The sequence below is a fragment of the Lonchura striata genome, chromosome 4 (genome assembly GCF_046129695.1).
Source record: "Lonchura striata isolate bLonStr1 chromosome 4, bLonStr1.mat, whole genome shotgun sequence".
In the NCBI taxonomy this organism is placed as follows: Eukaryota; Metazoa; Chordata; class Aves; order Passeriformes; family Estrildidae; genus Lonchura; species Lonchura striata.
This window is the reverse complement of record NC_134606.1, coordinates 13,319,004-13,335,971: the sequence shown is the minus strand read 5'-3', so window position 1 is coordinate 13,335,971 and position 16,968 is coordinate 13,319,004. Positions and strand designations below refer to the sequence as shown.

General features: G+C 38.6%; 1 protein-coding gene across 2 annotated transcripts in view; it reads left to right on the top strand.

The window, feature by feature from the left end:
* SLC2A9 (solute carrier family 2 member 9) overlaps window positions 1-16,387 on the top strand; it is a 79,651-nt gene extending 63,264 nt beyond the window's left edge. Inside the window, exons 11-12 of one of the 2 annotated variants that reach the window (XM_021554339.3) lie at window positions 3,478-3,605; window positions 12,955-16,387. In XM_021554339.3, the coding sequence (XP_021410014.2) occupies window positions 3,478-3,605; window positions 12,955-13,212 (386 nt within the window). In that variant the 3' untranslated portion in view covers window positions 13,213-16,387. The remainder of the gene's footprint in view (window positions 1-3,477; window positions 3,606-12,954) is intronic. The other variant, XM_077782763.1, reaches the window with a different exon arrangement.
* Window positions 16,388-16,968: the final 581 nt, after the last annotated feature.

Here is a 16,968-nt window from a genome sequence, read left to right as displayed (position 1 = left end):
TTTTTTTTTTCTGTTGTAGCATTCCAATTTCATGCATAAAAGAGTACTGGATTGAGAGTCTGGGTTTTTACCATGGCATTGATTCTATGTGTACCTGGACTAATTACAAAGATAAATTAATAAAGAACACAGAAACAGAATTATTTATGCATATCTAATTGTTTCATGTGGGTTTAATCTTGTTTTATTAAACAGCTTATTGATATACATGTCCTGCAGTAAGACAGTTGTAGTTTCCAATAGATGTAGAATCCTAACAAGTATAACAATCTTTCTTTACAAGCACTGCAGTATGTTAAGAATCTTTTTATTATGTTCACTGCAATGCTAAAAAGAACAAAGTATTAGAAACTAATCACTGTAATTATGTGGTCAATGCATTATCTATTTAAATTCATGTTTGGAAGCTACCTTGCTGAAAAACTCCTACAGGAAATCCTAATAGACATTTTTTTGTTTTATGATCAGAGCTAAAATAAAGCTGCTTCACTGAAAACTGTATGGAAAATCTTCCAGGGGAAAATACAATGCCAGGTTCATCCTCCATGAGAAAGATCATTAGGTAGCTTTTTGGTGAATTATTTCACCCACATTCAAATACATGCTAAAATTGCAAAACTCATGACAAAGCGTTTATAGACTATTCCAAAATTTCCATGGTTTGTTGGATGGCTTTTGACAGCAGTTTCTAAGCTTCCCTGTTTGAGCACAGGCTAGCACAGACCCATCTGGCCAATGATTATGTAGGGTACCTAGCAGAGGCTGACTCTGAGAAGTGCTTGGTAAGGTGCCACAGTATTGTGATCTCTGCTCAGACCCAGCTTATGTAGCCAAAGCATAATAAAGTTTCCTTCAGCCCCGGGCACTCAGATTTGTATCTCAAAGAACACTGAGTTCCTGGAGAAAGGGAGCCCTAGAGCACAGCTCTGATACCCTTGAAATGACTGAGGATGGGATCCTGGGGCTGTAGGTTCAGCTCATCTCAGGTGCCTTCACTGACTGTCTTTAAGATTTTACAGTTTTCCTTCAGCTCCTTGGTTCCTTGGTTCAGCTCCCTTTTCAGGCTCCCTGGTTCCTCCTTACAATTCTTTTAGGTCATCCCTCTGCAGAAGCTGACTTTCTGTTTTGTGATGCTGTGAATATACTTCTCTAGACCATGAGAAAGATGAGAGGTCTGTCTGTGCTACCCTTCCCATTCCTCCACAGAATTTTTGAAAGTTGGTGATAGTTGATATGTTCTTAGAAATTAAATTGGAATTTCAAGGAACCTGTTTCCAAGATAGTGCCCATGCATTTTTATTTCCATTACACTTATGTTTTCTGATAGGTTTCTGTCCTTTTGTACTTTTTTTTTTTTTTTTGCCTCTGGCTTTTTTCTCTTATACAATATGTATTTTTCCAAATGCTGCTTCCAACGGCCTTTTTTATTTTACTGACAAGAACAGCAACACCTCTGCAGATTGTCCTACAGCAAAGGCATGACAGAATAAATGATCATAAATAACTCATCTTACATCTTCCTCTCTCCAAGGGGCAAGTGTCCTGGCAAACTGCAGCCTCATAGGGTATTTAAGACCCAAACCAGATGCTGACAGAACAGATGTGATTGCTGCCATTTGAACCCAAATCCTAAGGGTATGATAGAATGGCCACTGGAAGCCATCAAGCATTGGTAGACCCCAAGTTGCTGGAATTTTGTTAAGTTTTGGGTGTTCAGATAGTTATTCTACATGTTCAAACTGCTGCTAGGACAGGTTACTTTGTTTAATCACAGAACTCCGGTACTACATATGTCTTGTAGAAAGATACAAAGCTGCAGTTTGGATGACTTAAACTCTCCATATCTCAGTTTCCTACGTATAAAGTAGGAGTAAATAAATGCATTTATTCTTTATTTTTTTGGTGTAATTTATACTGGCACTCTTTGGCACAGAAAGTTCAGTTGAAGGTTTTGGTACCACTTCAGATATGCTCTCACAAAAAGCCACATTAACTCATGATGGAGAGTAGCTCTTTGCTGCATCACATTGCCTTTCTTTTGTGCACATATTCATGGCTTCTGCATCTGGAAGAATGTCTGACAACACGTGTCATCTGCCTGTCATGTTATGTGTTTGCAAGCCCCCATCTCACACGGCTCACAGGAGCTTCTGGTGCAAATGTTTAAGCTCAGGGCCATTGAGCACACAGGGCTACCTAAGGATGTAGCCCTATGATGCACATAGAGATGTATTCACAAATGTCTAAGGGTAAAGGTAGAGCAAAAGATTAACACATAGACCAAGAAAATATGTGCAAGGAGAAAACCCAGTGGATAAATAAGTCTGTATTGGTGTTTTCTTATTAATTTATAAATCTTTTGGAGGTCAGTATTGCTATAGACATTTTTGAAAGTAAATATGTCTATAAATATAGTTTTGGTTGTTTACACTATCTTATTAAAAGGCTTAAAACTGAGGAAAAACTTACATTGTCTTACACAGTGTATATGGGTCTTGCCTACAAAGCTGAATAGTGAGACAGGTAATACCAGCACACTTGAGGACCTAGAGACAGAAACTGGTAAGAGCAGAATACTGATGGTACTAGTTGTACAGGTCTTCAAACTGTAATGAAATAATTCTGAAAGTAGATATATGTCTAATGTGTAACATAACTGAATTATGTTGCTGATCAACAAATAAAATCCAGGTTTTATTCTCTAAAAATAGAAATATTTCTATGGAAATAGCCAATAGTAATGAAGGAAGCCAAAGATCATAAATTGAGACTTTCAGCTACTAGACAGCTACTCCTTGGAGGTTACTGTCAGGCCAGCAATATGCCAGTGCTGTACAAAATAGTCCACTGCCTAAGTGGAAGGAAACACATGTCACAAGTGTGGTATTCAACTTCAGTTGTTATTATGGAGGTCAGAGTCCTTGGCTGATGGGAGAAATAGACCTCGCCAGAAGTGCTAGCAGAATATGGTAAGAGAATGTATTAAATAAGCATCAGTGACAAGTATACTCATAGTGAAGCAAAAGCTTTGTCTTTTTTATTGCTAAAATAAAGTGGGTAATAATTATAAAAAAAATAGGAGTTAGTCTCTTTGGAGCCATCTTTCCAACTGTTAAGATCTAAAAGTATTTTGGGAAATCTCTGAATTTTCAGAATTTCAAGCATTGTAGTAGAAACAATCATTCTTATTTTGAATGAACAGTTCATCACATAATGCTCTGGAAGCTGTTGTGTGGATTTGCTGCTCTGTTACCTGCTTGTCATTCCTGGAAAGAATGTAAAGCAGGAGATGTGATGGCATGAAAGAAAGGAGTGTCACTTCTCTAAAATATGATTTTGAGAGATGTGTTTCAGAAGGCCCTGCAGAGAGCTGCAGAGCAGTGCTGGTCATGGAGGCGTGCGTCACGAAGCTTGTTCATCTGTGCTGATGGGTGGGGGACTTCACTAAAATCACTTCCTTGTTGGACCTTCTTTCAGGTGGCATTCCCTTTGTCCTCACTGGAGAGCTTTTCCAGCAGTCACAGAGGCCAGCTGCATTCATGATAGCTGGGACAGTCAACTGGCTCTGCAACTTCACAGTGGGACTGCTCTTCCCTTTCATCCAGGTACTCAGCATCCTTGGTAATCGATATGCTGTGATATCACTGCTGTAGACAATTCCCTTGAGGTTTTGAAAACCTGATCTAGTCCACAGGACAGCCCCAACTCATCCAGTGAATGGATGTTTCTGTGTGGTTTAATAGGTTTTACTTTCAGAAAATGAGGAGTGACTGCTTTTGTCAGCATTAAATCCTCCCTTCCAGCCCAGCTGGTCAGACACTTCTGGTTCTGCCACCTGCATCCATGGCAGCTGGGCAGGGACACAGAGCAAGATCCCAAATCTAGGAGCATTTACTCAGAATACTTTTATTTGGGTTAGGGTTTGGTTTTGGTTTCGGTTTTTTTTGGGTGGGGTTATTTTTTTTGTTGTTGTTGTTCTGTTTCTTTAAATTATCCAGACACATTTCTCAAAATTGTAATTTCTGCCTCCTGCAGAAAACTGGGGATAACCCTGAGCTCTGCTTAGCTGTCAGATTTACATTCATGCAACTTAGAACAATCCCTACTTGTTCTGCTAATGCTACTTAACATATCACCTGGTGAAAACTGTTCAAAAAAGCCTCAGTAAATTCAAATTAAAGGCAAACTGGCAAACTGCGTTCTATAATTTTCCACCTGCATATTAAAGCTTTTTGAGTGATTTAGTATGCATCCATATGAAGTTTGCTGTAGCCTTGGGGAATTTATCATTATGTGTCATAAAAATATCCAGTTGTGTGATTAGAAAATTATCCAGTTTAGTTTTAATGAAGATAAATTGTATTTCCAGCTTGAAGGTTTTTTTGGGGGATTTTTTTTCTTTTAAAGAAGAGAGCAATAAAAAGAGGAAAAAGCTTAGAGTTTGTACCTAAAGATGAAAGCAGTGTTACTCAGACTTTGATTTTTAAAGCTTTTTCACAAGATCAAACTAGAACATCTCCTCTTTCCCAGGCTTTAACTTTTTTCCTATTTCAATCAACCTTATTCTCAAAATTCAGTTTATGAGTCACCACTTTCTTCACATAAAGGCAGTATCTTCTTCCTAGCTCATTTTATAAACCTTAACCAGGAAAAAAAATCTTCAATGCATCTTCACAGGATGAATGCATAATCCTGTCTGTGTATTTAAATACTAACCTGATTGCTTGAGAAATAGCAGCTACTTTTTTTGATCCTTGGTGTGCTTCTACAAAATTATTCCAAACATTTGGGAAACAAATCTGTTAAGTTTAGGGTTACTAAAAAAATCAACCATAGTTTTCCAAATGTCACGAATTAACTAATTTGAATGACTCGATTTTTGCCCTTCAACCATCTGTAGATAAATATAATCAAAGAGTGGCTTGAGTAATACATTAAAATATATGGATGGAATTTAAAAGCTACTATACAAATGACTTTTTGACAAATAAAAAAAAAAAAAATTGAAGTTGGCTTCTCTTCCAGGTCTCATCACTGCTTATTTGAGGTGCTGCAATGTGAACAGGGACCCAGTACATCAGAAATTAGAATGTATATATATGTGGAAATGAGTGAAATAAGCTGAAGCAGGCACAGGGAACAAAAAAAAACAGCAGAAAATTATAAAGGGCCAAAAACTTCTGGTGCCATAGATTAGGCTTCTTGTGATAAAGAAATACTCTTCATTAGCAATAAGTTTGCAGGGATAGACTTCAGTAATCCAATGGTGTAGCAGGACCTTAAATTACATGTTATCTAGAAAAAGTTTCTGTTCATTTTTTGTAATGCATTGCATAAATACAGAGGATTACTAAACATCAATATTTATCAAATAATTTCCCAACACGCTATTTCCATTACATGCTGATGCATTTTTATTTCACATTTCATGTTGTGCTATTAGATTGTTATGAGGCACTTAAAGACTACATAGTAAATTAGTAATATACTGAAGGAAAATGTACCAGATTTCTCCAGAAGTTTTCTGTCATAATAGTTTCTCTTTCTAGAAAACTGTGCAGAGTCTTTTTTTGACGTCAAACTCACATTGTATATTTAGGACATATTCAAGAAATATTTAAATTTCTATATATTTTATATTTTTAATTTACAAGAACAGCTCATCTTCAGACTTTCCTCCTAATACAAAAGTTTCCAATAGCTGAGGAATGCAGAGGAATATCCTATATATGATTAGGGAACTGCTATATGGAAAACGGATTTGACTCTTATCTGGGGTATGACCAAAATAATCTGCTTGGATCTGTGATCCAGAAGGAGCTCAGTATCACATGGGATAAAGGTGCTTCAAGCCTTGAATCCTTAGTTCAGATTGCCTGTTAGTACAATGCCAAGACCTGTATGTATGTTTATTTTCCTCCTTTCAGAAACTAATTTATTTGTGCCTGTGAAAAAGTACTTCTGAGTCATATATACTGGTTTCTGGAGGTTCTATTTTACACCTACTTTATTTCTTCCTTAGTTTTACACCAGAGATTTTCATTCTCATGCCTCAAGATTCATTTACTCAGCAAGATTGTCTTTTGTTTGTCGTTATCATTTCCTTATTGTGTAATAGTATCCCTTGACTCTTTCTATTGCTCAGCACAAGGATTTCAATAACAGGTATGCACAGAGAGTTATGGGTAGTTTCCCTCAGCTAAGCTGTTTTAAACTTCTTCAAACACATTGCATGTTTCATGTAGTGACAGTGTCCCGTATTAAGGGAAATGGTTAAAATTCCCCTCAAAGATGAGAAAATGAAATGTGGGCTATCAGAGGGTTAGATGTGCTTATCTTAATTAGAAGCAACCCACTTCAGGGATACAATATAAGGATCTGTTACATTTTTGTGAAGAGAGTGAAGTGTGTGAAGGTCATGGTTGAAACTGTAGTTCATGTCTAAAAATGTCTTTATTTTTTACCTAGGAATTACATTTCATGAGCATTATACTTCAGTGCTCTGTCCTTCTTCATTGTCCTGCACTTTCAGCAGAACCTTAAATTATGTCTGGAACAGAAGAAGGACAAAGGGTAAAGGACACTAGCCCTTTTCCATTTGTTTCACTGCATTATATCAATTTGAAGCAAAGTGAAGTCAAATGTCTAAATGAATAACAGTTTTTCTGCTGATCAATTTTGTAAGACATCAAACCATTATCACTTGACCTCCCCACTTCAAAATCCAGTTTGACCCACATCTCATGACACTAATCTTCATGGAAACTTCCAAATGCAAGAACCCTTTGCTAGTGACAGGGGCTGTGACTTTGGAAGTTGAGAATTTAGAGTCATATTTGGCATTTGCTGGGAAGAGTCAAAAGTTTTGTTTTAAAAATATTAATGTGTTACGTTTGTTAAATTAATTCAGAATTTTTTCTTTTGCTATTTACTTTGCTGTATCTGCCCTAGAATATATATTTTCCTGTTTCCAGTATCATAGTCCTGCTTAGAATTTAACTTTTGCTACAGACTGTGTTAAGTCAGTAAGCAACCATTGTTAAATAGCACGTAATGATCCTCTCAACTGCTTTTAGATTCCTTCAGAGTATGGTGTTCACAGCATGCAAGCTATTAACAGGAAGACTTTTCTCAGCTAGACTGCTTCAAAAGTAGCATATTGTGCAGGTTTTTTAATTAAAACCAGAATTCCGATCATTTCAATGTTAGGGTTTTTATTTGTTTAAGTTTCCTTTTTAGCTTTTAAAAAATTAGCTCTTTTGCTCATTCATTTTTGGCACTTAAAGTCAATTCATAATGCTAAAAATTAAGTATTCTTTAGTATTGTATTTAAAGGGAGGTGGGGGAAATGCCTATACATTCTCTCTAATGTGTATAGCAGCCCATCACAAGCTGGGGGAAGGTTTGTTCACCTTTTTGCTTAAGAAAACGTGGCAAAGCTGCACCTACTTATTCATATATGTTGCTTATGCAGCTGTATCTCATCCTCAAAGTCAGGCCTGATTGCTTGTTATGCCTGGGATCTGATTTGGGGGAATTGCCTGAGTACCTCAACTTTGATTCTTTTTTGTAGTAATTGCATGTGTCTTAGGTAAATGATTTCTTGGCTTTCCTTTTTTTTTTTTTTTTTTTTTTTTTTTTTTTTTTTTTTCACAAATACAAAGCCTTGATCATGTGCAGAAAAGAAAAGACAAAAATGAGTAATTCGGGATTCAGCTATCCAGAATTTGTAGAAATGCTGTTTTTCAAAATACTTCATTAGAAAGCTGGTATTAAAATAGAAGGTGATGCATTTAAAAGTTTATGTTTAACTATTAAATATCCTGTATAGCAATAGCCCTTGCCAGCCTCAAAAAATCCAATGTAAATACTGCTTTGAAGAGGTTTTATTAGTCTGCTGACTTAGTAGGTGCTTCCCTCAGGAAATTGCATCAATAAGTGTGCCTGCTGTTCCTTTGCTCTCCCCTGCACACCTGATAGGGCAGGTGACCCTGAGTAACCCCAGAAAGCCTGGCCCTTCAAGGATCCTCACTGTGCATCTGCCCTTGGCTCTGGATGGATATCTAGCAGGAGACAGCACTGCTGCTATTTGGGAAAACACCTGAAACTCTGCTCACCCTTGAACCTTGGGTGTTCCTGCAGATTAGGCTTAGGGAAATGCTAAGGGAAAACAGCTGCCAAGCACAGGCTGTTGTAGAGCTTTGCTCTGATCTCCTTCTGACCTTTGGGTTTCTAACCATGGGCGTAGAAGCCTGGCTTCAGGTACTGCTGGGAAAACATGCCCCTAGCTCTGGCAGGGCTGCCTGCTGGTGGGGGAGGAGAAGCAGCTTTGTTCTGAAAAGGTGCAGCGTGTGCTGAACCTGAGCAGTACGTGCAGGCAGTGTCAAGAGAGCAGCACGAGTGGGTGTGTGGGATATGGACGGGGCTGCCTTGGTGCTTCCTGCATGCCCAGGGCTGCTGCTGCTGCTGCTGCTGCTGCTGCTGCTGCTGCTGCTGCTGCTGCTGCTGCTGTTGTTCCCAGTTCTGCTGCTGCTGCTGCTGCTGCTGCTTGGAGCAGAGTGCGAGGCAGTAACCTGTCCTTACGTGAGGAAATGCAGAGCTGCAGAAACCACACTCTTTCCTTGAATTTTTTCTATTTGCTTAGAATTTCCATTCAGAATTATTTTGCTTTTACTTCTTCCTCTGATGCTCCCTTCCTCTTTTACCTGCCCCTTCTGGCTGTTCAGAGGTGGTATGTTTTGCTAAGGAGTCAAGATACTCTTCTGGTGGATACAACTACTCAATTTTTTGAACACTGGGGCTTCTACTCCATATAGCAGATGAAATACTGTCACAAAGCATAGAAAAAGGATTCGCCTTTTCAATTTCATCTTATATATTGTCATTCTTCTTGTATCATTGAAAACGCACATGTCAGTGGAGAATCTTGAGGCCATCTATGTCTGTAGGCTCAAACACCCAGAGCTGCAGAGAGTCCATGCTTTGTCACAAAAGACTTTAACTGAAGTTCTTCCTCAGATTTTTACTCCCACACCAGCCCAGGACAAGCAATAGTCTGTGGCTTAACTTCTACAGTAGCAGCAGCAGGCTCACCTCTAGCACATTGGAAGGAGTAAAACAAGAGAGGAACTACGGGTTAGTTAGGAGACTATGGTGGTTACAATTAGTCAGTGATGTACGTGGGTTTCATGGACATAAATAATACCCAATATAAATAAAAGAAAGTCTGTGGGAACCCAGGGCACAGGGAATATTTCTCTGTCTGCTCTGAGGGGACCTGACCCCCAGAGAAGCACTGACTTTGACCCTCATTCATGAAGAAAGTTTTCAAGATTTCTAGATAGACAAGAGTCCACAAAAGTGTGAAAGAGTAGTATGGCATGTCACTTGGGTAGAAATTTAGGTTTTAAGATTTTTAGTATGTTGCAGATGGGAACAAGATGGAGGTTTTAGGGCAGAGGCAGGTTGTTCTTCTTGGCCTTCGTCCTTCTTCATGGGTTTGGGCGATACCTTGTAATTGGGCAGAAAAGTCCACATTGTGGGATTTGAGGGATCAGTTATTGGGTTAAAAGAGAAAATAATCTAGGTGTCATTTCTTAATTGGATAGTCTGGTCTTAAAGACCTTGTAACAAGAGACTGTTGGCCATTTATACCAGACTCTGCACTCTGCAAAAGCACTGCAAAAATGGCCAACAGTCTTCTGCAGTGCTTTTGCAGAGTGCAGAGTCTGGTATAGACAGCGTGCAAAACTTTAGATAAGATAACAATAAACAAGAAGCTGAAGCCCAAAAAAGTCCTGTGCATCTCCTTTCCCTGACACAGAACCACTCCAGGAGGGTTTCCCTGCAACAAGGGAACCCCCAGGGAGGGGCCCAACGTGGGGTGAAGAAATCAATAAATTACACAAATCTCATGGAGCAAAGATCCTGTTTCCTGGCAGATCTCTCTCTCAGTATCCTTTCCTGTAGTAGCCATTGCTCAATAGCTCAGCATTTACTGCTTTTTCACCACATTATCTCACCTTCTAGGTTCTCTGATGGGAACATCAGACATATTTAGGCCACCTATTGTTTCACCCCTCAGATCTTTCCTCCAGCACCAAGTAATTCAAAATACATCAGAAACATATAAAAATTAATTCAACATCTAGGCTGCGCTATATCCCACCTATGTCCCACTAAAGGTTTTTACTGAGTTGGGATTTGTGATTTAACATTTTCCTCCCCCTTTACCCTGTATTTCTGTCTTACAACCTTTATCAGCATGCAGTGCATATAGAAGGTTTCATGTTTATAATGAGTAATTTAATTAGTATGTTATGTTCTGTGCCAAATGCAGGTTTGGGTGAAATAAATTGAACTCTGGATGACATAAAAGGTTTACGAATGAGTGGTTTTCTTTGCTGTGAGTGTAAAATAATAACCAGCTTTAAGAAAATATTATAACTGAAGAATGGCTGGTGATGAAAGGGCCTTTTGTGGTCACCTGCATTGTTCCTCCGGCCTGGGAATTATGGGCCTGTTGGACAAATCCTGCAAGATGCAATAAACCCTACAAAACCCACTTATAGGATTTATAACAAAATTTAATTTTTAGCTTATTCTCTGTGAAAATTCAGTTGGAGGTTCTTGAGGGCTACTTCTTAAGGGATTGCAGAAATTAAGAAGAATATGATTATTACAAATAAATATAAATAAATTACATAAAATAATTGCAAATAAAACATGCAGTCATGAGTGTTTAGTTCAATTAGAAGAGGTTTACTTAGATATGAATCAAAGACAATAAGCACTAATTTATTTAGCTCATGGACAGCAAAGAAATAAAGAGGAATTAGAAAGGGGGGACAAAGTTGTGGCTGCACTACCAAGAGATACAAGTTACTTATTACCTGTTATTATTTAGTTGCCATATTTATTTATATGAGATATTAACAGTTCACTTTCATCATGGAAAATATTTAATTCAGTGAAATTTTAAAAAGTGAAAAACATGACTCTAGGTTGAAATTCTGCCATTCAGCTGAAGAACAATTACAAATGCAGAAGATCCAGATGTAAAATTTAAATTCTTAGCATGTCAGGATGATTTATGAGGCAGTGAAAAATTATTTTCTTCTGTCTACTCTATCCGTTTTCCTCTGCCTATGTATAAGCTATTTGTTCTATTAAGTTCTATTTGTTATTTGCTGGAATATTTCTCCTCTGTGTTACTCACACTGTTTGGCTTCTGATTGTCAGCTTGCTCAGGACTTCATGCTTCTAGGATTTAATGAAAAAGCATTGATGATCTCTAGAGTCCATAGGCAATATCAGAGAATGCACTTGCTAGCTTTTCCTATTACAGGCAGGATTTGAAGCACTGAACTAGGTAATGAATTATCCACAGAAACAGAGAACACTGTGACTAGGCAGGCTGGAAATCAGCCATGGTATTAAAAAGCAGCTGCAGGAAAGGGTTTTATCCATTTCTTCTTTTGTTCCACGCAGGAATTAATGTTCTTCTAGCACACCACACATGATGCATAATGAGCAAGTGAAACATAAAAACAGTGCTAAGGATTGCACACCCCTTGAGCACCCAAAGCAGGGAGTTAAACCAGCCTGCAGTGTAGGACTGGTGTGACTAACAGTGATGAGAGTCTATTACAAAAAATGTGTAAAAGGAAGGTTACTGGCTCTATCTTACTTGTTTCAGTTACATACCTTTAACAACATCTATAAATATGTGTGTTGAGGAAGACAGGTCTGCTTCTTCTGTCCTGAGTGGTTTTCCCTGGGGTAACCTCAGCCTTGCAGCACCTGAGGTGATGTGTGAGGCTCTCCTTGGGTTTGCTGTTCATGTTCTCAAATGAGGCACTGCAGAAATGTTGCCTTATTTTTGGAGTTGGAGATACCCTTTCTGGTTTAATTCAACCTTATTAATAAAAGCAATTAGAAAAATATGGGTACATTGGGTTTTTGAGAGTGTAAATCAATAGAGGAGGAAGGGAGGTTTCCTCAAATGTTGCATGTTCCTTCTGTGGAGCCATAATAGCAAACCTGTTTCAAGTTCAACAAAGTTCAGATGGCAACGTGCTATTTATCAAATGATTTTCACAACTGTACTGCTGAAAGGTAATTGGTAGCTGCTAAATGATCTAATAATCACCAGGCAAGAAATAGTTAGGTTTCAGTGAAGTAAAACTCATACTGGGTGGTTGGAGCCTTTATAATCAATTTATAAATTAACTTCTTTACATTGACTGTTTTTGCAGTGAAGAAAATCCATAACATTCAAATATAGTCTGTACTTTGCATTCCCTTAACTAACTCTTACACTTTCTAGCATGAAAAGAAATGCATTTTATGGATTTTTCTTTCCTGCTGTGAACTCCCAGAACCATAAGAGTGATAACAAATGTGAGCTATTTGTGGTTTTTCCTCATTTATTTTGCAAATCTCAAAGCCTGTAACTCAAAGCTGTGATGAAGATGCCCCTGGCTATGGCAGTTTTTCCATGGGTTTTGTCGAGGTGCACAGCACTGCTAAAGCAGTACCTAGGACCTGGGAGGAGCATGCAGAACCACCCAGTGGAACACCTGCCTCATTTCCAGAATCCCGGGGCAGCGCCAGGCTTGGATGAGCACAGTGCAGGATTCCTGCTGCCACTGCTCTCCCCTGCTCTCCCCTGCTCTCCCCAGCTCAGGCTGGTGTCTCCCAGCACTGCCCAAATTGCAGCTCTGTGCTTCTGTGCCAGGAACCTGCTTTGCTGTCGACAGGCCACAGGCAATGTTGGAAGAACCAAAATTTAATGCATTTTTATGAACTTCTCAGCACTGCAACAAGCATTGGGTGCCAGCTTGTACTGTACTTGGTTAAAATTGCTCCATACGCCCCATTTTTTCTTTCAAACCATTCCTGCCTTTCGTCTGATTTTTTTCTCTTTTGTAATGACCATCTCTGTTTTCACAGGCTGGTTTACAGACCTACTGCTTCCTAGTGTTTGCTGGCATCTGCTTTGCAGGAGCGGCCTACCTGTTTTTTGTCCTGCCTGAAACAAAAAATAAGACATTTCATGAGATCAGCCAAGCATTTGCCAAAAGGAATAAAGCAACTTTAGAAATGCAAGAGATGAACCACTACCCAGGGGAGAGGAAACCAAGTGAAGAACAAGAATCAAACTTCACATCTTCAGTGGACAATGGGGAAGCCATAAAAGGGATTGTGTAAGCCCAGGATGTTCTTTCAGGCGATGGGGGAAAGCGTGCTCTTTTCATTTATAGCAGCACACAACCTGTATATTTTATGAACATCATGAACTGCTTTTCCCTTGAAAATGTTCTAAGTGAGTATGGGTGAACTCATTAGCAGCTGGGGTAACAGTTGAGACAATGAGGGGTGGGAGGAGAGGCAACTGATAAAATAAATGAGATGAAGTTTCCTTGGCACCTGTGAAGCAAGTGATGCAGTGAGTGGGATGGGTAATATAGACTTGGAGATGTGAAGTGGCAGTGGGGAGCCAGGGTTTTGAGCAGCAGCTGGCTGAGCACCCCTGTATGCTCACAGGGAGGGGTACATGCTCCCTCCAAGAGGAGGAGGAGGAGGCAGGAACGAGGGAAGAGATCCCAGTGGGGGTCTGCTGAGAAGCAAACCTGAAATAGCACCAGAATGTTTTTCTCCATGCTTCCCAAGATGTCATTCAAGCTGCCCATGAGAATGAAATGACGTTTCCCTGAGCTCCCATTCCTTTTCTAGCTATTTTGACTTTCAGTTGCATTGTTTGAACATCTCCCACCTTCCCACAAATGGGCAGCTCTGGGTCCTGATGAGTTTCCTTGTCTCACTTGCAAATCCTGATTCACTACTAATAGAGTTGTCTCTAGTTTCTGGGTTTGCTGGCACTGCATTTCTCTGAATATATGTATTTACATAATTTTAATTTTTAAACTTAAAAGGTTTAATATGAAAGGAAAACTAAACTTCATGGGGAAGTGATAGAACTCTGATGGTATGTGTAGGGCATAGTATTGAAACAAGAATTCAGACATGAAGTGTTGCAAGGGTTGGGGGTTTTTAATTGTTCTGTTTATTTATTGTTTTTCTTTTCAAATTCCTTTTAAAACAAGTCTTAGGAGCCCAAATTTCCCTGAGACCTGATAACTTAGTTCTTAGCACTCAGATCTCTGCTTAGGAATTTGGTTGCCTATTACTTTCTTAAACACTAACTTTTATTTGGGCATTAGATTCTGAAGAAACCAGGCCTAGTTCATATTAATGCAAGTTTCTAAGCTGTCTAAAGCTTTGTAAAACTGCTTGATTTAATGAGAGAAAGATTGAGCAGGTTCTCAGGGGTTCAGCAAACAATTAAAGGGTTTTTCTTCTTAATGAACATCATCTTTACAGTTTGTAATTTCAATAACAGTTTTTCTTGATCCCTCAAGGTACCTGGATGTTGATGGGTAACAAGAATTTTAGAATTAAAAACCTGTTTTATATGAAAAGTCAGTAAGCCTTTGAGCTGCTCTCAGTTAGGAGTAAGACACAAGAAGAAAGTGCAGCATGTAGGTAGAGTCAACTGCTTCCCCAATTTATATTTACTAATCTAGAAATTCATGTATTTGGAGCATTTTTGTGAGAAAATGTGCATATATATTCATATATCTATGCATATATGAATATACATCTATTCCAAATATAGACTATATATTAATATTCAATGGCTTAGTATTAGTGGCTTTAATGTGAAAGAGGGTAGATAGAGATTGGATATTAGAAAGAAATTCTTTACTGTGAGGGTGATGAGGCACTGGAAGAGGTTGCCCAGAGAAGCTGTGGCTGCCCCATCCCCGGAATTGTTCAAGTTCAGTTTGGATGGGGCTTGGTCTAGTGGAAGGTGTCCTTGCCCATGGTGGGGGATTGGAACAAGATGATCTTTAAGGTGCCTTCCAACCCAGGCTCTTCTCTGATTCTGTGATTTATATTCATATATACACACACACAATGGATAATTATTTTCCAGTATCTGGGAAGGTTGTTTGTATTTCTCCAAGTGATAAGCTGTTTTTTGTCTTGTTCTACACTGTAAATTACACTATAAATTAAAATCAGAGATCTTAATGTTCAGCTGTTACTACTAATTTATGTATATATTTTTACGCTGTGATTTATTTGTATATGGCATATTTACCACAGACATTGTAAGCTGACCTAATAGGGCAATTTCATTACTAGATAATTAACAAAAAATTGATGGGTGCTTTTATGCCAGACTTTATGGGGTTTTTTTCCACTGGAATAGAAGTACATCAAGAAAATGAAATATATATGAGAAAAATAAAAAATGCATGTGTTTGGTGCTACTATTAAGAAAGAGAGTGAAGCAGGATTATTCCAACTGACAGTCATAAATGGAAGGTAATTAAATAATGTAGAGAAAAATATTATTGTAATAACCACTTGTAAAATTATATATAAATGAAAATATTACCTTTCAGTGCCTTTAGCCCCCTATTCCAAGGGTTACATGAGGCTTGCTAAGTGAATGGCTATTGAACACTGAGTGTGAATGTCAGCCCTCCAGAAAATTTTATGAAAAATTTACTCCTTTTTTGCCTGCAGGGCAAGACTGGCAAATTCAGACCAACTCCTTCAGACTGGGAATTACTTTTCTTTGTAATTAGGGCTGCTAACATGGTATGATGAGATCTGCTTTTAGCCAAGGTGGCAAGATTGGAAACCAATATTATTAGAATGAGCAGAATTTAACACTTAGTGCTGTTATCAACGCACATTATAGACACTGTTGAAAATGTTGCCATTGGATAACTTCAATTAAATATCATGCTGACCTGATACAACAGTTGTATCAGAAATCAGGACTTCTGCAACAAAAATAAAATCATCTTACATTTGCCTACAGTTGCATTTGGAGCCCAGATCTGAATACATAGGTAGAGATGTCTAAAGGAATTTCCTATCACAGCTCGGGGGCCTTGTACAGCATTAACATAAGGGCTCATGTTTTCATTTCTGCAGTCCCACTTGCCCTGTCTTGTCCTGCCTGAGATGGGCACACACTTTCTGTGTGACTGCAAAGAGCTGCTACAGGTGGTACAGTGTGGGATGGGAGTTCCACATCTCACCAGATTTTTCTTGCCATCCAATGTTCAAAGCAATTCCAGGCCAAGATAGTGCTTTGTTCACTGGCCAAGGAAGTGTCCTCTGCCTTGGGCTGTGGAAGTTTCAGATGTGCCAGTATTTCATTATTTTTCTCATCTCTGACCCTAATGAGAGTTTTGTGTTGTTCTTGAAGTTGTTCCATACAGGTTTTTTCCATTGTTACGCTGCTATAATTTTTCCAGCAATGAGAGGACAACATAGAAAATATCAGCAACTTATAGTTTATTTTTTTTTCCTGTTGAATGTATCTAATTGTCTGTAGCCTGTGTGTTTGTCAGCAAGTGTTGTGTGGTGCCACATTCCCTCTTCCTGTCTGACACTGGGGTGAGGTACTGTGAGCTGGGGTTTGTATGGGTACCACAAGTCTGTGTGATCAACTATGTCCATGCACAGTGATTGCAAAATAAACCTTTGGAATAAAATTTAAATGATGTGGATTTTGTTCTGGGTAAATCTGAACCTCCACATGCACATGTTTCAATTCCCTGGGGTTTTGTAGGTCCCAGTACAAGACTGTTCAGTCCTGTGTCTGGATGACCCAAGTCATTGTGAACTCCACAGTGGGTGGTTGAGAATTACAGGAAGAAAATTGCCCCTGAAACTATACTTTTTGAAGCATTATTTATATTTTGATCCTCAAATCAGATTCCACACTTCATTCTTTCATATGTTTATGCTGGAGTTTACAAATAAAAATGCAGACAACAGCGTGAGGAAAATTATTAAAACTGGCTAGTGGTAGTAATAATTATTTATAAGAATTGTTGAAACTGGTGAGGCTTTTTACAGAAAGTTGTCATTTGCAAT